General features: G+C 48.5%; 1 protein-coding gene across 3 annotated transcripts in view; it reads left to right on the top strand.

Moving 5' to 3' along the window:
• The window catches only part of SPEN (spen family transcriptional repressor), a 66,839-nt gene that overhangs the window by 43,122 nt on the left and 1,201 nt on the right, over positions 1-22,516 (top strand). For 2 of the 3 annotated variants that reach the window (XM_065650251.1, XM_065650253.1), the window contains 11 exons: positions 1,002-1,202; positions 2,042-2,193; positions 4,293-4,418; positions 4,946-5,059; positions 6,238-6,351; positions 7,796-7,896; positions 10,201-18,142; positions 18,687-19,100; positions 19,894-20,088; positions 21,270-21,428; positions 22,224-22,349. In XM_065650251.1, coding sequence (XP_065506323.1) covers positions 1,002-1,202; positions 2,042-2,193; positions 4,293-4,418; positions 4,946-5,059; positions 6,238-6,351; positions 7,796-7,896; positions 10,201-18,142; positions 18,687-19,100; positions 19,894-20,088; positions 21,270-21,428; positions 22,224-22,349 — 9,644 coding nt within the window. The remainder of the gene's footprint in view (positions 1-1,001; positions 1,203-2,041; positions 2,194-4,292; positions 4,419-4,945; positions 5,060-6,237; positions 6,352-7,795; positions 7,897-10,200; positions 18,143-18,686; positions 19,101-19,893; positions 20,089-21,269; positions 21,429-22,223; positions 22,350-22,516) is intronic. The other variant, XM_065650252.1, reaches the window with a different exon arrangement.

A 22,516-nucleotide genomic window follows, 5' to 3' on the forward strand; every position in this document is an offset into this window, starting at 1 on the left:
CAGGTCCCCAGCTCCAGTCCCTGGCTGGAGCGCTTGCGGCTATGGGAGCTGGTGCTTTGGAACAGTAATATGGATTTCCCCAGGGGAAAACCTGAAGGATCTCCAATTTTTCACTTCAAACTCGGGCCATTTATTCTCACCCTGCTTCGGTTTCTTTTTTAATACAAAAACTTCGGGGTTTTCTGCTGTGGTGTAAAATGCCTGTGAGCATATTTGTAATGGCATTGAATATTGCATGGTAAATAATGCAAGAAGCGGCTCACTGAGGAGTGCACGTCGTCGCTCGCTGTTCCCTGTGCTGAGCGCAGGAGAGATCCCAGAGAAAAAAACATCATTTGTAAACCGCTTGTAACATAATTCACAGATTCAAAGGCGCTGCCTAAATTAAAATAACACAAATTGACTTTGTGAGCAGCACACCCCACCATGGTCACATTCTTTCTATAGATTTTCTTTCTGTAATATTCCTTGAAGTGACGCGATGCGGAGGTAAATACCCCACGGATCCCAGGCAGATTACGTGGTCGTGAGGCAGATTTTGCAAAATCTGATGAATCTGCCTAGTTATCTTTCTGAGTTGACTGAAGGGAATGCTGCATAACGTTGATCTCCATTCCAGGTGCTTCGTCCCGGCTTTGGAAAACTGCTCTACGCAGTATCCGTGTGGGATTATTCATGAAGTAACACTCTTTATTTCTTCTTCGTCTTGAATTGGATGTCTGTTAGAAGTAACAGCCACACTGCCAGCTTTAGCGATGTAAAACCTTGCGTGTGTAGTTCCTTGGGTTTAAAAATCAAGGCAAAGATCAGCCAGAAGCTTTTGACACTGTCAGAATTAACATCCAAAATTCAAAAGGCACTTCCGTGAACACTGAGATTCAGGTTGAACTGGGTGAAGTCACATTTCAGAAGGAAAATCAGATTTCTTCTTACGCCTTCTATGCTGCTGTTAAATTGGTAAAAAATGTTTTTTCTAGTACAAACGTTTTTTGTCGGTTTAGATACAAGCCTTAAGGATGGACTTTTCCACGAGTTCAAGAAGTACGGGAAGGTGACGTCGGTGCAGATTCACGGGGCTTCTGAGGAACGGTATGGCCTGGTGTTCTTCCGACAGCAGGAGGACCAGGAAAAAGCACTAAATGCCTCAAAAGGAAAACTTTTCTTTGGCATGCAGATCGAAGTCACAGCCTGGATAGGACCAGGTAAGGTTCATGTTCTTCTTGTAATGAACACGTGGCCGCTCTGGGTGTATTGATGGGTGGCACAGGAGTAGGAAGTGTTAAAACTGCCTTTCTGCAGAGAAATGTTGTAAAGAAACTGGGAAATACACCAAGAATAAATTGCAGAGCAAGAGGAGTGGATGCTCTTAGGTCAGACAGGGTGAGATCTGGCCTTGAAACCTCAGAGACCTGCCATCCTCCCCAACGGTGGGATCTTTGGGAAGAAACGTCTCGTCTTCCGTGTCTCAACGGAGTAGAAGCCAGTGGGTGGTGTGAGCAGAGCACTGAGTCCTAACAGGCTTTTTATTTTTTCTGATTTTAATTAAAACAGCTAACGACGGCTGCGTTTTTGAGGCTAGGGCAGCACAGCCTGAATGACCAACTGGTGAAAACCAGAGCGTTGAGCGCATGGTTGTCAGTCTGTACTTCAGTCACTTGTTTAAAAATTGATGTGTGGAAACAAACTTCTGTTCCCCAACTGCAGTGAGGCCTTATTTGAATTCATGCATTCAGACATTAATACTTGTTAAAAGAGGACATTTCTAGAGAAGCGGCTGGAGAATGCAGCTGCCTTTCACCTGAGGATGCTCAGATTCCTCAGCACTCACCCGGTGGTGTGATGCAGAGATTCCAAATTCCGCGTAGATAACACAATTCACAAGTGTAGCACTGCGTATTTTTTGTCAGAGACATCGGTTACTCTCATTCAGATCGTATCTGCTTGTCAGGAAGTAGATTGGAACAAACTAATCAGCATGAGCCAAACCCACATGAAAAACACCTCCCTGCATTACAAATTTCTTGCTCTCTTTTGATTCTAGAAACAGAAAGCGAGAATGAATTTCGTCCTTTGGATGAAAGGATAGACGAGTTTCACCCAAAAGCAACAAGAACCCTGTTCATCGGCAACCTGGAGAAAACAACAACCTACCACGACCTTCGTAACATCTTTCAGCGCTTTGGTGGAATAGTGGTATGTGAATTCTGTTCTGTGTACGGTGTCGCTGCCCGTTCTTTCTGTACAGACCCGTAAAATGCTACGAACGGTGGTAAATCATGTCCGAGTGTTTGCAGAAAAGCCTAACTAGGTAAATAGGCCTGGCATTATTGTCATGTTGGATCTATGAAGTCAGTTCTCCGTTGATTTCTGAAACAAAGGGTTTATTTGCCATCAGCAGTCACAGCCTGTGCCCCGACACTGCGGCCGAAGAGGCGCAGAGCGGATGGATTAGCGACAACACACGCGGGATTTGGGTTTTCCGAGCGAGACAGAGCAGCAGTCATCCCCCTATCCTCCCCTTGTGCCGTTTTCCATCCATTCGTATCAATATTGCATTTGAGACAAATTTTCCAGAAAAGTAAAGTAACTCTCTGCAGTCAGTTTAATGAATTGAATCTGGGCTTCAGCACCGATAGTTTATGGAGTCGCTGGTACCTGTGGCTGCTTATAAACATGCTGTGCCTTATTCATTCTGCTCTGAAATATTTTCATAACCATTATATCAGTCACAGATAACCAGGAACCCCATATGTCCTTCCCCCCAAAAAAGAAGGGGAGACGTGCTTCTATATACGATCTGGACAAATATAAAATGTGCGTTTGATGATGTCTGGCAGCCCTTGTGCATCCAGCCTCCACTCTGTCTGTGACACCAACACTGATTTATGAATTCAAACAGTGTCTGTGGCTCAAACCTTTTTCTAATGTTAGACCAGCAGAGCCGTCCCAATAAAGATGCTTATCAGTAGTAGCGCAATGTCTTGTAAATTGGCTTTTCTGTGAAATAGTGCTGTCCTGTCAATGTTATTAATCGGTCAGTGCTGCCTTGCACAGTTTCCCTGAAAACTTACAAGCTCAGGTGCAAAAGGGACCAGCTTTATACCCTCTCCGGTGGATAACGAGCAAAGTAACGATATTTTATTTGCCTGTCAGAAGGAATTGCTTGCCCAGGGTGAGTGGTCAAGTAGAATTTGCCACAGTTGTAATAGCGCTGCTTCTGACTCTTGGAAATGTAGTCCTGTCTTAGGGTTCTGCTTAAATCGTTAGGCCAGGGCTATACAAGTCCAATAGTTGTGTAAACTCCCTGTTTAACTCCTGTTTTCCCAGGTAAAGGGCTCTTGAGTGAGACCGTATCAAACTGCTGCCCTGTCCCTACATTTATTAACCATGAAATTAGTCTGTCCTGGATGTTGGAACGGTTGTGCTTAAACGCGTGTGCTGGCGTTGGCACATAGCTTGCAAAGGAAACTTGTGCTATTTAAACAAATAAACCAAAACACTCCACCTTCTATTTTCGGCTCAGAATGAATCATAATATCATGAGTTTGTTCAGAGGCTTTCGGTACGTTTGCCAGTACTAGTGCTGAGCTTGAATGTTAACCAAATGTCAACGCCAAGCTTGCTGGCTTTTTAAAAATGGATTAAAATCAGCCTTACTTAGGCTTTTGTAGCTTCCTCGTGACTGCGCTTACTTTCGAAAGGGCCTGTGGTGGCTCGGGATCAGATACCAGCAGCGGGAGAAGTTGAGGATCTTTTTTGCCTTTGCCGTGTCGGTGCCAAGTTGGTTCACAAGACGAGTCCAGCATCACTTTGCGTTTCTAGGAACAGGACGGATCGTGTTTATTTGGAAAAGAAACCCCCTTGCCTCTTGACTCAGAAATGAGGATTGGAACAGGTTGTTTTCTCTTGAGCCTTAGTGAGCAAAAATTAATCTGTATTTGATTCCGAGTTGTCTCTTCCTGACATAATATTAATGAACTGAAGCTACTGTTTGTTGATCGGGTCAGGCTTATTTCTGCAGGGTTGCGTTTTAAATCCGCATTACGAAGAGCTTTCCCTACATCAGTGAGGATTTGGGTTTGCCATTGAATGAGATACAGCGCAACAGTGAAGTTTTTAACCCTCTACTATTGTTTAAATCCTCTCTCTGAAGAAAATATTAATTAAAGAATGCTTGCTGTGCCATGTGTCTCTCTCAAAAAAAAGCCCACTTAGATCTCATCGACGCTGTTGAATGTCCTTTTCGGCCTGTTGCTGACTACGGATTGTTCTGGTTTGTGTTTTTTCCCCAGGATATCGACATTAAGAAGGTGAACGGTGTTCCTCAGTATGCATTCCTGCAGTACTGCGATATTGCGAGTGTGTGTAAAGCAATTAAGAAGATGGATGGGGAATATCTTGGAAATAACCGGCTCAAGGTAAAGAAATCCTCCCGTAGACTGTACCGTAGGGTGTTCTGCAGCAGCGGAGTTTATGGTAGTAAGATGTTTTTTAATGAATAAGTCAGAGCGCGATGCTTTCAGCCACCATAATTGGGATTAATCCGCATTTTTGTTGGCTGTCTCAGCATTGAGTGGACTTGGAGACGGACGTTCCCTGGCCTCGAAGGTCCGTGTGTGGCTTCCCAAGGCTGGGAAGCTGTACCGGTACTGCTGAAAAACAGCCCGTCAGTCCCCAGAGCTGTCAACATGTCACTTCTCAGAAGCATTCAAATCGTAGAAGAAACAAATGTTGTCAAACACTCTATTTGTTTAAGCCAGCAGAATTATTTTCATTAATTGCCATTTGATTTTTGTCTTGCTCGCACCTGCGCGAGATGCTAATTTTAGCAAATCTGTACAAATGACTAGCTTGCTTCTAATAACTCGTTAATTAGGCGCGCTCTGCTCGGTTAGTTTAACGCCTGCGAATTGTACTGATGGAAGTTTTGCCCTTTTGTGTCCAGCTGGGCTTTGGGAAGAGCATGCCCACAAACTGCGTGTGGTTAGACGGTCTTTCAACAAACGTCACGGATCAGTATTTAACTCGCCATTTCTGCCGATATGGGCCCGTGGTGAAGGTAGGTGGGAGACGTTGGCGCGGGGTTTGAAGTCGTTACTCGTCTTCCTTTCTTCCCATCCTGTCCTTTCAACCCCCGCTGTCCAGGGCTTGTGTAGCTCGGGTAGAAAAATTCTCTCTGGGGTGTAATTTGGGCTCTGTAGCTTTGCATCCTGTTGATCCGATACGTAGTCGCTTCTGGTGTTTTGAAAACAAAACACAAAAGTTCTTTTGAATGAGCCGAGATAATGAGTATTGGAAACCCATTTGTTGCTCTTGTGCAGTCTCTCCCCAACAAAATTTCTTTAGAAAGCTTAACATTGGAGGAACAGCAGTCTAATTACGTAGTTACACTCATGCGTGCTAATTACATAATTAGACATAACTCTATTTTTTCATCAGACCAAAAAAAAAAGGCTTTTTAAAAGCAGTTGGGATAGTCATACTGATGACAAAAGTACATGAAAGAAAGATAAAAAGTCAATGATGGTGCAAGAGACACGTGTCACGCAGTGGGAGCGCGTTACCTGCCCCGCTGCGGCTCAGCACCGGTGATTTATGCACATGCTTAAAATTAAGCATGTGAGTTGTCCTGGGTGTTTCTGTTGGACATTGATGTGCTTAAAGTTAAGCAACGTGTGTAAACCTTCGCAGGATCAGGGTCTTGCCTCCTTCAAGGATTTTTGTGGGTTTGTGTTGCAGCTTTGACATTCTTTATTGTCGTTGTTGTTGCTTGAACAATAATATTGCTGAAGGAAGGTAATATTTGGAAATTGGGCGTTTAGCAACTGACAAGTGGTACTGCAGACTGTGATAACCAAAACTGTTTCCATATGGGGATTAAATGTTCCCTTTACCTTTTTTCCCCCCTAAAACACATTGGAAATTTTTCCAAAAAAACCCCAGTAAACAAAGAGAAACTACAAAACTCAGTTATGAAAGAAGAAAAGTAAAATACAGAAAAACAAAATAAAGGCATAATATACCTCAAGCCACAATATCCACAATTGAAAGCAGTCCCGTGTCCTTTGATTGTCTCTTGGTTACAATACGCCTCATCGGAAAAGCCTGGAAATTTACCTTGCTCAAAATTATTTTCTTACTGGTATCCTCATGACTTAGGATTTTGTTGGGACTGACGTTAAGTCCTGTGGATGAGGCTCTTATTTGGTTTTTGTTTTGTTTTTTTGTTTTTTACAGGTGGTGTTTGACCGCTTAAAAGGCATGGCCCTGGTTCTCTACAATGAGATTGAATATGCACAAGCAGCTGTAAAAGAGACCAAGGGGAGGAAAATCGGTGGGAATAAAATTAAGGTGTGCAGAATGACCTCCAAAACAAACCAAACCAAACCAAACAAGAAACAAATTGTATTTAGGCCTTACCCCTTTAAACTTGGCATTTGAAAAGGAATACTGAGCGGGACATCTGTGTCCCAGATATCAAAGGCTTAAATTGTTGGTTTTTTTTTTTTTTTATACTCGGCTTATCAAGATGTTAGGGTGTCTTGAACCGTTACTTATCAAGCCTTTTCCAGTATTTTCCAGCCGTTCGTTTCACTGAACTTGTCTCTCTAAGCTCCTGAGTGTTGGTGTCCGTGTAACCACCTCATTTACTCGAATCCAAGGCAAACTTTTGTCTGTTTTTGTGTTAGAAAAGTGGGAGCGGAGGGTGTGAGTTCCTCCGGGATAACACGTCGCTGCCTTTCAGCTGCTCTGGGCTCTCGACCTGGCCGAGACGATCTGCAAATTAAAAAAAAAAAACAGTTAAAAACACTACTTTTTAAAAAAAAAAAAAAAAGATAGAAACTAGTTTTTCTGGCAGCAACACTTAACATTTAGAGGGATGTCTTGGATTTGGGCGAATGCTGTAATACCCGTTAACGACTGTCCCGTCAGTCCAGCTAACTGGGGACGTGAGGTGTCAGCCAACCCTCTGAATTATCTTCCTCCTTCTCTTTTCTTCTCTCCTGAAGAGCGGGTGATGATTTCAAGCATGATCTGCTGTATTAACCTTGCAACTTCACACCCTTTGGGGTCCGGAGTTGGATATACTGTCATTTCTGAGCACGGTGGTTGGATATAAGCAACCCTTATATGCAGTAAAACCTGCGGTCGTTTAAAAATGTCATAGCTTGTGTTTGTGATGTTAAACAAATTGCATTATGTGGCATATGCTTGATTAAATGCATTCGAATCCTTATTTTTTTGCATCAGCTGTGCCATTAGCTTCTTAATATTGTCACCCTTGGCTAGAAAACACCAGTTCTTTGAGTAGTTAGAACAAGGAGCAGCAATTCAGGAGACTTGGTTCCCTTCCTATCCCTGCTGTTGCCATCCTGTATAACCCCGGGGCAAATAACGTGGAGTCTGAAATAGATTAATAATACTGACCTGCTGTAGCGCTGCACGGAGATGAAAGGGACTTTGGAACTGTAATTGGAGTCGTAGTATTAAAAACATCAATACCACGATAATAATGTGTATTTTTCCTGCTGCTTTACTGAACAGGAGTCTCTGGTCTGGCAGCTCCAACATCATCACCCCAGTAAGGAGGTGGTTCTACAGCTCCACGCAGCTGCGCTGAGTTAAGAGAAAAAGGTCTTTATTCCTGGGATGTGTAGGGCCAGTCCTGAGAAGCATTTAATATTATCACCCCCATTTTCAATTCTGCTCCCATCTTCAGGCTGCAGCAGGCAGTGAAATGTTGGCAAAATGGGATGTTTCTCTCAGTGAACGTGATTTACCTTTTGTTTTTCAGGTGGACTTTGCAAATCGAGAAAGTCAGTTGGCATTTTATCATTCCATGGAGAAAACGGGTCAAGATATCAGAGACTTTTATGAAATGCTGGCAGAAAGGAGGCAAGTGTCAATACCTTTATTACAGTTTTTTACTTTTCCAGCATCGTCTTCAGTGCAAATAAACTTTCTTCAGGCCGTAATTATTAAACAGACACTTTTTTGTTCCTCGCAACTTCATCTTTATTTTTAAAGTTTTATTAACAATGTTTTAGCATATTTTTAATGTCTCTTACCTTTCAATGTATTTTTTTTAAGACAAATCTAGGTGATCAGACTTAAACTGCAGATCACACATCTGAAGTGTTGTCGGTTACTGAAATTCCTAGTTAGGTGCAGGTTTCGGCTCTTGGCGTGATCTATATATTCAGTATCCGGTTACGGTGATGGGTCACCAGGACACAGCTGCGAGTCGTTCATCATTTCTTATAGTTCATCTGTAGTGCCTTCCCATACCCTCAAGAGAAATGTATATATTAACGGGTGTGTATATATGGTCTGATAAACTACTGCTGCTCATCTGTTGAGCAGAGAGGAAAATTTGGGCTTCCACCTGCCCCTTTTCAGCCGTTTAGTTTGTTAACTTGATAAAACAATAGGATCTGAGTGAGGCTGCAATATTTTTTTTGCTATTTGACGTGAGAAATGTGGTCTGTGTTGACGCATCGGTGTCTCGCACGTGCTGCAAAGGTTTGTGTTCCCCCTGCACGGCCGCTTCGCTCTGCAGACCCTGGCACAGAAACATTCCACATTTTGTGCTTTTTTTGTCTCTAGTGGCTGAAAAAAACATCCTTTTTTTTATTACCTTCAGAGGCTGGCTTAATTGTAAGAGTTCTGGCCTAGCTATAATAAGCCCAGTGTGACACTGATTGTACCTGTGAGCTAGACAAATCCAATGGTTTTTTGCAGGAAAATGATTGGTTTCGCATATATGCAAAATTGCCAGATTTCGAAGCGAGGAGGGTTTGGAAATTAGCAATCAGGATTTGCATAAGGGAAAAAGAAACGTATGCGTTCCCCAGTCCTCGCCAGATGTGATGTGCCAGCAAGCTGTCAGTAATAATTTCCTCTGAAAATTCAGAAAAGAGAAGCGCTTTACTGGATGTCTTTTAACGTGCAGGAGTCATCTGGGCTTGTCTTCTCCTGGAAATAACTCTTGAGTAGAACACTGATTTCTGGAACGGAGTACACGTTAGTCTTGTTTTTCCTTTTCTGTCATTCCGCTCACATAGTCTTTACGAGATACTTAGGAATAATGAATCATAGAGTGATTGAGTGAGCTCTGCAGTGAGTCTTGCAATTCTGCATCTTCTGGTCCTCCTCCCGGTCCCTCGCAACGATGCTGAGATCTGCACTAACCAGCTTTTCTCCGGTTGTAGTTGTAGCCAGTTTAAAAAAGGACCCAAAGGAAAAAAACACACACAAACTGAAACAAACCCTGTGATTAATTTTTATTACTTTGCAGCTGCCTTCCACAATTCCCCACTTCGCTTGCAGAATGAGGTTTTTGTCTTCCGTGTTTTGTTTCTTGGCGTTCTTGTTCAATTTTGACCATTTCTTAAAATGTGGAACCTGTCAGCTTTTAGCAGAAAACAGCAATTGTGAAGCCAAATAAACATAAGTGAAACAGAGTGTGCAGAACACTCTGTAATGGTGCAGAAGTGGAGCTCTGTGCCCCGCTCTGCCAAAGAGGCGTGTTCATTGTTACAAATGGCTCATTTTTGCCATTTGGAGGTGTTGAGATAATAACACTAACTGCTTGACTTATTTTGACGAGTGCTTCCCATGAATTCACCTGCTCTCAGAAACAACCTGATGGTTTTTGTTGACTTGCTCTGTAAATAGGCAACGTCAGCATGTCGAATGCAGCAAAAGAGCCAATTTTGGAATTAAATGATCGCTTACGGGGTTTAGGATTTTTAAAGAAATCTTATTACCACTTTACTGCTCAGTAATGCAGAGGTTCCAACCTTGAATTCTGAGTTGACTCATGTTTTCAGAGGTGGGTTTCAAGTCGTGAGATGGGTTGGTCTTCACCAGCACAGACCGTGTATGTTATGTGGGTTTTACCTTCATTTAATTTAATGTTTGAATTTGGCAAAAATGAAGCAGCGAGGGCGGTGAAAAGATACTTGACAGAGCCATCACAAAATGATTAATTAACTGCCAACGGTAGTTGATAAGCTAACAAAGCATTTAATCCACTGCGCACCAATGCATTGTTAAATCTCTGTATGCGGCTGTGTACAGTTGCCTTGATGCACGTCTAAAGAGATGATCATAAAATTATTGCCCTACATAGCAAAGAATGTGGTTATGTTGGTGTTGGTGAAGAAGGAAAACGAATCTGTTTATTCTTATATTTAGCAGAGACGAAAGAAGAGGATCTTACGAATATGCCCCTGATCGTACTTACTACGAGACCGTTCGGACTCCGGGGACGTATCCCGAAGATCCTCGGCGAGAATACCCGGCTCGAGGCAGAGAATTTTACGCCGAGTGGGATCCCTACCAAGGCGACTACTACGACCCGCGCTACTACGACGACCCGCGCGAGTACAGGGATTACAGAGGCGACCCGTACGAGCAGGACATCAGGGAGTACAGCTACAGGCAGCGCGAGAGGGAGAGGGAGCGGGAACGGTTCGAATCCGATCGCGACAGAGACCACGAGCGGAGACCGATTGAACGGAGCCAGAGTCCGACGCACTCCAGGCGCCCGCAGAGCCCTGGAGCGTCTCCCTCGCAATCGGAAAGGCTGCAGAGTGATTCAGAGAGGAGGATTTACAGCAGGTCGTCGGATCGCAGCGGCAGCTGCAGCTCTCTGTCCCCTCCGCGATACGACAAGCTGGAGAAAGCCCGCGTGGAACGCTACGCAAAAAACGAAAAAACGGAAAAGGAGCGGGCTTTTGAACAGGAGAGAGTCGACAAGGAGAAGCGCTTGGTGAGAAAGGAGAAGCCGGAAAAACTCGAAAAGGAGAAAACCGATAAACAAAAACGAAAAGCAAAAATCCATTCGCCCAGCTCTCAGTCTTCTGAAACGGATCAAGAGAATGAGAGAGAGCCCAGCCCTGAAAAACTGAAGGGCAACAGTAAACAAAGCAAAGAGAGAGGTGACAAAGAAGGGACAGCTAAAAACCGCCTGGAGCTCATGCCCTGCGTTGTGTTGACCCGAGTGAAAGAAAAGGAAGGGAAAGTTGTTGATCAGCCCGCTTTGGAGAAACTGAGGGCAAAGCTTGATAATGACACGATGAAGTCCCCGCTTCTTGAGCAGAAGACGCAGACGTCTCAAGCTGAGCAAACCAAGTCCGATCAGTCCAAACTAGAACCTGTCAGAACCAAGGTACAAAAAGAGAAAGCCCTTGCCAGTCACGTAGAAGTGGTGGATAAGGAGGGAAAACTGAAACCCAAAAAGCACTTGAAGACGGAGCAACCTTCCGAAGGGGCCAACGCGGTAGATTTAGACAAGTTGGAGGCTCGTAAAAGACGTTTTGCTGATGCAAATCTGAAGGCAGACAGGCAAAAACTGGAAGCCAAGAGAAGCAGCCAAGATGAGGAAGATGCGCGAATGGTTTTGAAAAAGCAGCTCGACGCAACGGCTTCGTCTAGAGAAGCGACCATGTTAAGGGAAGGAGAATTGGAGAGAAAACCCCCAAGGAAAGAGATGCTTAAAAGGGAATCTAAAAAACTCAAACTGGAAAGACTTATTCCTGTTACTAGTCCCAAAGAAATTCAGGAGACTCTTAACGTCGGTGGGATTGGCATGCGTCCCACCCTGGATCTGCAGGCGAGGCTGATGGAGGCAGCCGATGAACCGGTGGAGGTTCAGGAACTCTCTTCTAAAAAACTGAACCCCGTAAAACCCCAGCATAAACAGGTACAGCTCCTAGACGACCAAGGAATGGAGAGAGAGGACGCAAGGAAGAATTACTCTGGTCTTCCCGAAGACGCACCCGACCATAAACTTGGCCAAGAGAAACCTCAGTTGGCTGATACGGAGGAGAAGATTGGCATCGACATCGATCACACGCAAAGCTACAGGAAACAAATGGAGCAAAGCCGCAGGTTAAAACAGCAGCTGGAAATGGAGATCGCAAAGTCTGAGAAGTTCGGCAGCCCGAAGAAAGATGTGGATGAGTATGAAAGACGGAGCTTGGTCCACGAGGTGGGAAAACCTCCGCAGGACGTCACCGATGACTCTCCACCAAGCAAAAGGAAAAAGACCGACCAGTTTGACTTCGAAATTAGCACTAAAAGAGAGAGGAACTACCGAAGTTCTCGTCAGGTGAGTGAGGACTCGGAAAGGACGTCCTGTTCCCCCAGTATCAGACACTTCCCTTTCCACGAAGATGACGACACGCTCGATTCTCCGAGGCTAATGCCGCTAAAGGAAACCAAAGAGTCACCTAAAATAGAAGAAAAGGGTCTTTCGTACTCCAACATGACTGTGAGGGAGGACTCGCTGAAATTTAATCCTTACGATTCCAGCAGAAGGGAGCAGATGGCTGAAATGGCTAAAATAAAGCTCTCCGTGCTGAGTTCTGAAGATGACTCGAGTAGGTGGGAGACGCAGGTGAAGCCGGAGCCCGGCAGAGTCGATATCAGCTTTCCCAGCAGCATCGTCAAGAGAGACAGCATCCGCAAGCGCTCCGTCCGCGACCTGGAGCCTGGCGAGGTGCCTTCGGATTCGGATGACGACGGCGAAAACAAACCCCATTCCCCAAAAGCCTCATCCTTGTTAGAGAGTTCCAGGTTGTCTTTTTTATTAAGGGACAGAGAAGAGAAGTTACGTGAACGAGAGGAAAGACTGTCGAGTTCCTTAGAAAGAAATAAATTTTACTCTTTTGCGTTGGACAAGACAATCACCCCAGACACAAAGGCCTTGCTTGAAAGAGCTAAATCTCTCTCTTCGTCCAGAGAAGAAAACTGGTCCTTTCTAGACTGGGATTCAAGATTCGCTAGTTTTAGAAACAATAAAGACAAAGAGAAGGTTGACTCAGCTCCCAGACCTATTCCATCTTGGTATATGAAAAAGAAAAAAATCAGGACTGATTCAGAAGGTGGTAAACTGGACGATAAGAAAGAAGATCATAAAGAGGAGGAACAAGAGAGACAGGAACTGTTCGCCTCTCGGTTTTTGCATAGTTCAATCTTTGAACAGGACTCCAAGCGCCTGCAGCATTTAGAGAGAAAAGATGATGATCTTGACTTTATTTCTGGTAGATTGTACGGGAGACAGTCTTCCTCCGATGGGACTAACAGCGCGGCCGATTTGGTGCAGGAACCGGTCGTTCTCTTTCACAGTAGATTTGTCGAACTGACGCGAATGCAGCAGAAAGAAAAGGAGAAAGATCAGAAACCGAAAGAAGCGGAAAAACAGGAAGATAAAGAAAACCGGCCGAAGACCCCAGAAACCGTTCCTGATGGTAAAGAACCAGAACATAAAACTGCCTCGGTGGTCGGTCCCTCTTCGGTCGCTGTCCTACCACAAGAACCAGCTCCAGTTGCTTCTGAGAAGGCAGCAGATGAGAAGGTGGCGGTGGAAGCGGCTTCCGTAAAAGAAGAAAAACCATCGGAACCTGCTTCTGCAGCAGAGGAGCAAAAACCTTTTCCTGAACTTGCCGCTCCTGTCAAAATCGAACCACCCGAGCAAACCGAACCCCCGCCAGTCGTAGAAGCTACTAAAGAAGTTGTCGCTACAACCCTGGCACCGGAGGAAGATGCCGTCACAACGGAGCATCCTTTATACTTGGATACCAAACCTCCTACTCCTGGGGCTTTGTTTGACCAACCAGACATCAGTGTAGATCCAGAACCTGAAGGTGCCCAGTTGGTTCCACCTCTGCCCAAGCTCATTCAGAAGCCTGATGAGGCCGCTGAGCCTAAAGAAGAAAACCCTTCACCTTCTGCCAACACTGATGCTAGCGCGAGTCAAAAAGCAGAGGTGGCTGCCGAGGTCCTGCCGCCTGTTTCCGACAATGATATGGAAGTCGAACCTCCGGTTGTTGTAAAAGATAAAAAGTCCTACAAGAGTAAACGCTCCAAGACTCCCGTGCAATCGGCTGTGGCTAACGTGACGGAAAAGCCCGTCACGAGGAAGAGCGAAAGAATTGACCGTGAAAAACTCAAAAGGTCGAGTTCCCCTCGTGGGGAGACGCAGAAGCTTTCTGAGTTGAAAGTGGAGGCAGAGAAGGTTTCGAGGAACGCCGCGAAATCCCCCAGTTCTGCCACAGAGCTGGAAAACGTTGAGCCGAGCTTGCCAATAGGCCGGACTAGGCGCAGAAACGTAAGGTCGGTCTACGCTACCACGGGGGACAATGAAGGACCATCTCCGGTGAAGGACTCTGTGGAGGTCACTAGATCCACCAGAAAAAGAGGCGAAAAGGAACCGCAGGAAACAGCGACAACTGTTCCGACGACCCCGAGGAGGGGGAGACCTCCAAAAACCCGCCGTAAGCCAGAGGAGGACATCTCTCCCATAAAGACAGAACCGGTCCAGCAAGAGGCAGAGGAGACTGAAACTAAAGATGCTGTGGAAGCTCCTAAGCCTGCAGAAGGCTGGAGATCTCCTAGATCCCAGAAGCTCACACACGGTCACTCGTCAGTTGCCACCAGCCAACAGGGGAAGAAAGGGAAGAACGACCCAAAAGCCGATACCTTGGCTGAATCTGAAGACGCTGCTGAGAGGAGTGGTCAAGAATTGAGCATCGGTGACAATGGCAATAAAGCAAAAAACATCGAGAAAGAGCCAGCAGCCAGTGAGCAGAAACGCGATAGGAAAGAAGTGGATGTGGAGAAGAACCAGCTGGAAATCCCCACGGTTGAGATCATCGAGAAGAAGCCGGTGCCGGAGAAGGTTACGAAATCCAAAAGAGGAAGGTACAAAAATACCAAAACCGTCGTAGATAAAGCATCCGTGTGTCTCAAAAATGTGGAAATACGCCTCAACGTGGACGAAGTCAAGGGTGCCTTGCGGCCCACCGAGGAGGAGACAGAGCCGGTGGCAGTGTCACCGGCCAAAATGAAGAGCCCCCCAAAAGAGGACATCTTGCCACCCCATTTTGTTAAAAATGAGGCAGAAGATTCCTTCCCAGAGACGGAAAAAGAGGTGGTGCGGGAGCCAAAGCCATCCCCCGAAGCTGCCCAGTTAGCAAAACAGATCGAACTCGAGCAGGCCGTGGAGAATATTGCAAAACTCACCGAAACTCCTCCAGCGATTGCTGCCTATAAAGAGCCGACGGCAGATGTGCCTGAAGTTCGTCAGGAGGAGGAAGGAGACAAACCCACGCATCAGGCGAGCGAAACGGAGCTGGCGGCGGCCATCGGCTCCATCATCAATGATATTTCTGGGGAGACGGAAAGCTTCCCCGCGCCCCCGACGTATCCAGCTGAATCAGAAACTGAAATCCCCGCGGAGCCCTTGGTGTTACCGTCACCTCGGGAGGAGATGGAGCCCGAGACGGATCAGGCAGTGAATAATATCCTGGAGACCGAGGCTGCCGTCGAGCCCGCGGTGCAGGCGGTTCCCAGCTCTGCCCCGTCAGTGGTAGAGACCGAGAGCAAAGAGGCCGAAGTCAACTTCAGCGAGTCTTCCAACTCCGCACAGGAGGCCGAGACCCTGCAGGAGGCTGAAGTTGCTCGGAAAGAAAAGGGCCGTCAGAAAACCACACGGCAGAGACGCAAAAGGAGCACGGGGAGAAAGGGCGATGTCGCTGAAGTCAACGCCTTCGAGACAGAGAGTGCACAGAGCAAGTCGCCCCCCGCCAGCGAAGTTAAAGCAAAACCTGAAGAAGCCTTGAAGGAGGAAAAGCAAACTAAAAACGCTACTCAGGTATCCGCGGAGCCAGGCGCTTCTGATGCTGGCAAGGCTGCAGCCGCCGATGTTATCGTGGCTGTGCACGAAGCCGTCGCCGAGAGCGGCACCTCTCCGAAAACACCCGCTCCGGCTCCTCTGGACTTGGCCGCCCCGCCGGTTCCGCTCGACGAGGGGGCTCAGAGCGGCTTCAAGATACAGTCGCCCATGGAGAATGCGCCCATCACACCGCCGAGCGCCCCAAATCCAGCCCTTCCCGCCATCCCTGCAGTGACAGCGGCCAAGCTGCCCGCCCCGGTGCCCGCAACCATCGTCCCCCTTCACTCTGGCGCTGCCAAGGTGCCAGAGTGGATGGTGCGGCACGAGGAACCCCGCGCCCGTTCCACACCGCCTCCCGCTCTCCCCCCAGACACGAAGGCCTCGGATATCGATACCAACTCCAGCACTTTGAGGAAGATACTTATGGAGCCCAAATACGTCTCAGCGACGAGCATAACATCCACGCACGTGACGACGACGCACGCTGAGCCGGTGAGTGCGCCTCGTTTGGAGGAGGCACCTCTCCACCCCGCCATAGAGGCCATCAAACCGGTTTCGGAGGAGAAACCGGCAGTTCCCGTCACCAATGCCTTGGATCCACCGGTGGCTGAAGCTCCGGTGTTCAGCGAGAAGGAAAAAATAAGCACCGTGATCGCTCCCAAGGCCACTTCAGTTATCAGCAGGATGCCCCACAGCGTGGATCTGGAGGAGGCTCCGAGGATCACCTTGGTGAAACAAGCTCCCCAGACCCAGACGTGTCTCGTCAACGCCCCCTCGTCGAAATTTAAGCAGAGGTCAAGCACAAATGATAACAGTAGGTTTCACCCAGGATCGATGTCTATTATCGAGGAGAGCCCGGTGGAGGCTGGGTCCAGCCCGGGGCTGCGGGTGAACACCTCGGAGGGTGTCGTGCTCCTGAGTTACTCGGGGCAGAAGACAGAAGGTCCTCAGCGAATTAGTGCCAAGATCAGCCAGATCCCCCCTGCCAGTGCCGTTGACATAGAGTTTCAGCAGTCAGTATCCAAGTCTCAGATTAAACAGGAACCCATCACGCCATCTCAGCCGACACCAAAAGGCTCCCAGACCTCGGCGGGCTATGGGACTGTTTCCACCCATTCTTCTTTGGTACTAGGAACACAACCGTACAACACGTCGCCCGTCATCTCCTCCGTTAAACAAGAGCGTGCCGTGTTGGAGAAGTCCGACTCGTCCCACCTTTCTGTCCAGACTCCGGCATCCCAGCCCGGTAAAGTCCTCACGCAGACTGTAAACACTCCACCCGTACTCGTCCACAACCAGATGGTTGTGAACAAAAAACTGTCCGATCCGGCTGCTCTGAAAGTGGAGACCAAGACTCTGCAATCCTCCAACTTGAGTCCTGGGGTCAGTCCTCACCACCCTTCCCTCTCTGGGAAGATGCATTCGGAAGCGAACCACGTCAGCTCGGGCCCCAGCACCCCGACCGACCGGGCCATTTCCCACTTGGGAGTCACCAAACAGGAGCCGCACTCGCCGCGCACCAGCGGGCACTCGCCGTCGCCGTTCCCCCGGACTTGCCACCCCGGCAGTACCTCATCTCCGGCTTTATCCAGCAGCACCCCGGTGATGCTGGCGCCGGGGATCCCCGTTCCACAGTACATCTCCAGCATGCATCCCGAGCAATCCGTTATCATGCCCCCTCACAGCGTCACACAGACTGTGTCCCTGGGCCACCTGTCTCAAGGCGAGGTGAGGATGAACACGCCTCCTCTCTCCGGCATCCCTTATGGCATCCGCCCCGAAGCTCTCCACTCCCCCAGAGCCGCTCTGCAGCCCCAGATCGAGATCAAACCCCAGCGATCCAGCACGCCCCAGCCAGCTCCCATCCGAGACATCGTCATGCCTCCTCTGTCTTCGCAGCACGCTCCCGAGGAGGAGATGCACTACCACCACACCACGGTGTGCCGTGGGCCAGCCCCCGTGCAGTCTGACGTGCTGGTGATGCAGCCCGATTACCGCATGCACCCCACGAGCATCCGGCTGGACCAGTACAACGTCCCCCGGGACGTGCGCATGATCATGCACCCGCACATGGCCGCCGTGGGCGAGCACCACTCGGAAACGAGACAATCCCGAACGCCCGAAGGGGCCGGGAAAACTCCCCCCGTCAGTAAAACCCCGCAGCCGGGAAAAGAGACGCCGAAATCCTCCGAAGGCAAGATGGCACATTCTCCTCACAGTGAGCCGCGGCTGCTCAGCGTCCCCGCCAGCAGCCAGCTGCCCGGGCTGCCCCTGACACAGCCCGTGGTGGTGCCGCACGGGGTGCAGATCATGCACCCGGCCAGCGGCTCCTTCCACGATTATCGGTCTGTGTACGGTGACATGAGGAATTACCACACGGCGGCACAGCTCGGGCATCCTCAGTTCCCGGGCGCCTCGCCGATTGGGTTGCCTTCCCGGAGCATGACCCCGTCTCAGGTGAGAAATAAAACTCTTTTTAGTCCGTTTGCCTGAAATCTGCAGTGCTTGGAGCTAATTAGAGCCCCAGCGCGGCTCTGCGTGGCCGCAGGAGCTGAGTTTAGCTCTCTGTGGTTAGTCTCCAAGCCCTGCCTAAGTTTGTCGCACAAGAGGAGCTATTTTTGTTTGGGAGATGGGGTCTGAACATCGCTTGGCATTAGAAAAAAAGCGCATTAACTACTTCAGCACTCCAACCAGCAGGTGTGAAGCTGCTTAGAGGTTTCTAGACGTAGAGGTGCTGGAGGGAGAATTGTCATCACCATGGGTCGGGCGTCCTGGGATGGACGGCGTGGCCAAGGACGGGCTCGGGGCAAGATTTGGGGGATGTGAGAGGCTGGTGAGGTGGCTTTGGAATGGGGAGGATGCTCTGGGCACCGTCACAGCAGGGCTGGTTTGGTGGGGACGCACCCAGGTGGTGCCCCGGCAGCTTTATCGTTGAATGACTGAGTTCGGATACACCCATGACCTCAAATCTTTCCTTTTTCCCCCACCGCCTGCTTCCCAGGGTCTGCCGGAGGGCGAACACTCGCACCCCAGCCAGCCTGTGCGCAGCAAGACCCCTCAGATCCCGCAGGATCCCAAGGGCCCGCCGGCAGCAGGACCCGAACAGAGTCACCACCCCACCGTGAACAGGCACGCGGCCCCCATGGACCCTCACGTCCACCTCCAGAGGGCACAAGCGGACACGGGCCAGACCTCCTACCCCTCGCCCGTCGCCATCTCCATGAAACAGGAGCTCCCGTCACCGCACCAACCTCCGGCCGTTGCCAAACAATCCGTGTTTATCCCCACGACGTCGGGTCCCGGGGCTCCGCCGGGGCTGCCCCTCAATCGCCCCGAGCCACAGGCCGCTCTCAAACAGGAGCCGTCTCCTCACCCCGTGTCGCAGAGACCCGTGGACATGGTTCAGCTCCTGACGGTGAGTATCGCTCCGGCCTCGTGCTCCTCGTCCTGGGGAGAAATAATCAAATTCTACATAGTTCATCTCCCCCGTGGCACCAAAGTCTGACCTCTTTTGCTTCAGATGCGGAGAAGGCGATCGATTCTCTGTCTGCTTTCTTGTCCCTGGTGAATTTTAAGCCACGTTCGTGTTTCCGTGGCATTTACTAGAGCCTCGCGATAAGGGACTGTTAATGCAGAGCAGCCCCTGCTTTTCTCATTTTGCTCAGACATTGCTGCATCATTTTTACAGTCAGCTGTTTTTTGGAAAGGTTTGATTTGTGGGCAGGAAAGAGTGGTATATATTTAATTTAAAGAAAAAGAAAAAGCCCACACCTTTCCAAAGCCTAGAGACTAAGGAAGAGGGAGGTGATGAGGAACAGGCACTGACGAGGAACTGAAAGTTGGGTTTAAGTGCTATTTCCCGTGTAATATTGAGCAACTCTCCTGCTCGCTCTTAATTCTCTCATTTTTAAAAGAGAAAATAGGGTTTGGTAACAGCTTGTGTGGGAGGCTGGAAGATTGGGAAGTGCTGTGATGTTAACGGTGAAGGAGCCACTCAGGCACCTCAGCCAGCTGGAAGAAAAAGGACTAAATTCCTCATTTAGCAGGACCTGACCGAAGCCTGGACCAGCACGTACGAGGAGGAATAAGATGTAACATCCATCCTGAGCCCTTAAAGCAAAGCGGTAGAGGCAAATCAGCAGCTCAGATGGGATTTAATATCCCCCTCTCCTTCATTTGCGGTTTATATTTCTTCTCCTTCTTTCCAGAAATACCCCATCGTCTGGCAGGGCCTCTTGGCTCTCAAAAATGACACGGCCGCTGTTCAGCTCCACTTTGTCTCCGGTAATAACGTCTTGGCTCACCGGTCGCTGCCGGCGCCGGAGGGCGGCCCACCGCTGAGGATCGCCCAGCGCATGCGGCTGGAGGCGTCGCAGCTGGAGGGGGTCGCGCGCAGGATGATGGTGAGAGGTTGGGGGGCGGCCGAGGGACCCAGGGGGTTCAGCCTGGAGAACAGGAGCTGAGGGGAGACCTTCTGATCTCTGACCTGCCTGAAAGGAGCTGGGAGCCGGGGGGGGTCGGGCTCTGCTCCCCAGGAACAAGCGCCAGGACCAGAGGAAACAGCCTCAAGTTGCACCAGGGGAGGTTGAGGTTGGATCTGGGGAACAATTTCTTCCCCAAAGGGCTGTGGGGCATTGGAACAGGCTGCCCAGGGCAGTGCTGGAGTCGCCATCCCTGGAGGGGTTGGACAGACGGACATGAGGTTCTCAGGACATGGGGCAGTGCCAGGGGTGGGGAACAGTTGGACTCGATGATCTTGAGGGACTTTTCCAACCAAAATGATTCTATGTAACATCAGGAACAGAAACACAGAATCTCCATCTCCGGCGCCACAACAGGGCCAGAGGGACGCGCTGGGAAATATCCCAGTTTTTCTCCCCTTGCAGCAAGTCTGGCGGCATTTGTTGCATTAACAGCACATGCTTTCAAACTGCACTTTGCAAAAGCACCCAGGATGCTGCAGAATCATAAATTAACCAAAGGCAGGCAGTGAAAGAAAACAAAACCCCAACTAACCTCAGCAGAACTGCAGAGGTTCTCAGGGACATGGGGCAGCACCAGGGCTGGGAAACGGTTGGACTCGATGATCTTGAGGGGCTTTTCAACCAAAATTATTTTATGATGCAACTTTAGGAGAAGTTCTATCTGTGTGCTGGAAACTGGGCTGTCCTTACCAGCTGTGTAACAAAAAAACAATCGATTCTCCCAGAAACTTGGGCTTTTGTCACATTATTTTGAGATTCTATGCGATTCCTTCATCCCAAAGAGTGTGAAATACAGGTCGCAGGTCACGAGCAGTAGGTGTTACTGTTAAAAAGTGGGATGGGGGATTCGAGAAACCTTTGAAATCACCCATCCCTCAGCCCCGGAACAAATTCCTACTGGTTCCAATAAGGTGGAAAGTGGAATTCAGGTGTGAAAATCAGTAATTTTCAGTCCTTTTCACCATCCAGGCTGGCCGAGCTTTCACCACATCCTTGTAACTTTGAAGGGGTTCAAAGAGAGGATTTTCCAGTGCAGGTTATGTCACGAACGGGCCTGTTCCCAGCAAATATTTGATGGAATCCTTGTGTTTTCTGTCCAGGTGGAGAGCGATTACTGCCTGTTACTGGCCTTGCCGTGCGGCCGAGACCAGGAGGACGTGGTGAATCAGACGGAGTCGCTCAAGGCCGCGTTCATCAGCTACCTGCAAGCGAAACAAGCCGCAGGAATCATCAACGTCCCCAACCCTGGCTCTAACCAGGTATCGGAAAAGCCCAAAACGCCCTCAGTAAACTAAATTAATAGATAACGGGACCAACAACCGTCTAGTCTTTGCTAAAGGTTGGAGTTGAGCTGCCGGTTTTTATTGTTAAAACAAAAACTCCGTGTTTACCGTGTTGGTTTGTTACATCACCAATCAAAACACACCAATAAAATCGATATAACTGTTCGAGATTTATTGCAAAGCCAAAAAAAACCCCAACCGACCGTACGTTCAGTTTGTTCACAGCTCAACATCTTTGGGTGAAAACAAACCAACCCCATTTTCCAGCTTTTTCTGCATTGGAAATAGAGTCCCGGTTTCTTTCTCATGTCATATCCTCATTTTTCCAGGACACCTGATGATTTTTTGCTCTTTGCTGAGAAAACATTTAGGGTTGGTGATTCGAAGCATTTAGTCCAGATGTGTTGCTGCATCAGACTGAATTTAATCCGTTCCCTGGGTGTAAACAGCCCAGAACGAGCGGTTGGTGCTTGGAGCCATCGCTGAAATTAATCATGATCATAAATTATATAATAATAATTAATAACGAATGGGAATTTTTCTGCCTTTCCCAATAAAACCAACCAGTCATTCCGTCCCGAGCGCAGAAAAACACCCCACTTTGGGACCCGCGTCTGCATTCCTGAACAGCATCTCACTTTTTCTACAACTCCGCTGGGTTATGAGCTTTTAAACAGCCAAAAGATTACCCAAATGTCCCGGTTTTAGTCATTTTAGACCATCCCTGCCGCAAGGTTTGTCTTTCACCTGTCGTTTCCTCTCTCCCCTCAGCCCGCCTACGTTCTGCAGATTTTCCCACCCTGCGAATTTTCGGAAAGCCACCTGTCCCGCCTGGCCCCGGACCTGCTCGCCAGCATCTCCAACATCTCCCCTCACCTCATGATCGTCATCGCCTCGGTATGAGCTCGTTTACCGCTTCAACTGACTTTTGGGATTTTTTTATTTGGGATTTTTTTTTTTTTTTTTTTTTCCAAAGGCCCTGCAGCAAAAAAAAAAAAAAAAACCTAAGCCCACGAAACCCACAAAAACAATTAAAAATAACTAAAAAAGAGAGAGACAAAGTG

This window comes from Caloenas nicobarica, chromosome 22 (assembly GCF_036013445.1).
Source record: "Caloenas nicobarica isolate bCalNic1 chromosome 22, bCalNic1.hap1, whole genome shotgun sequence".
Taxonomy (NCBI): Eukaryota; Metazoa; Chordata; class Aves; order Columbiformes; family Columbidae; genus Caloenas; species Caloenas nicobarica.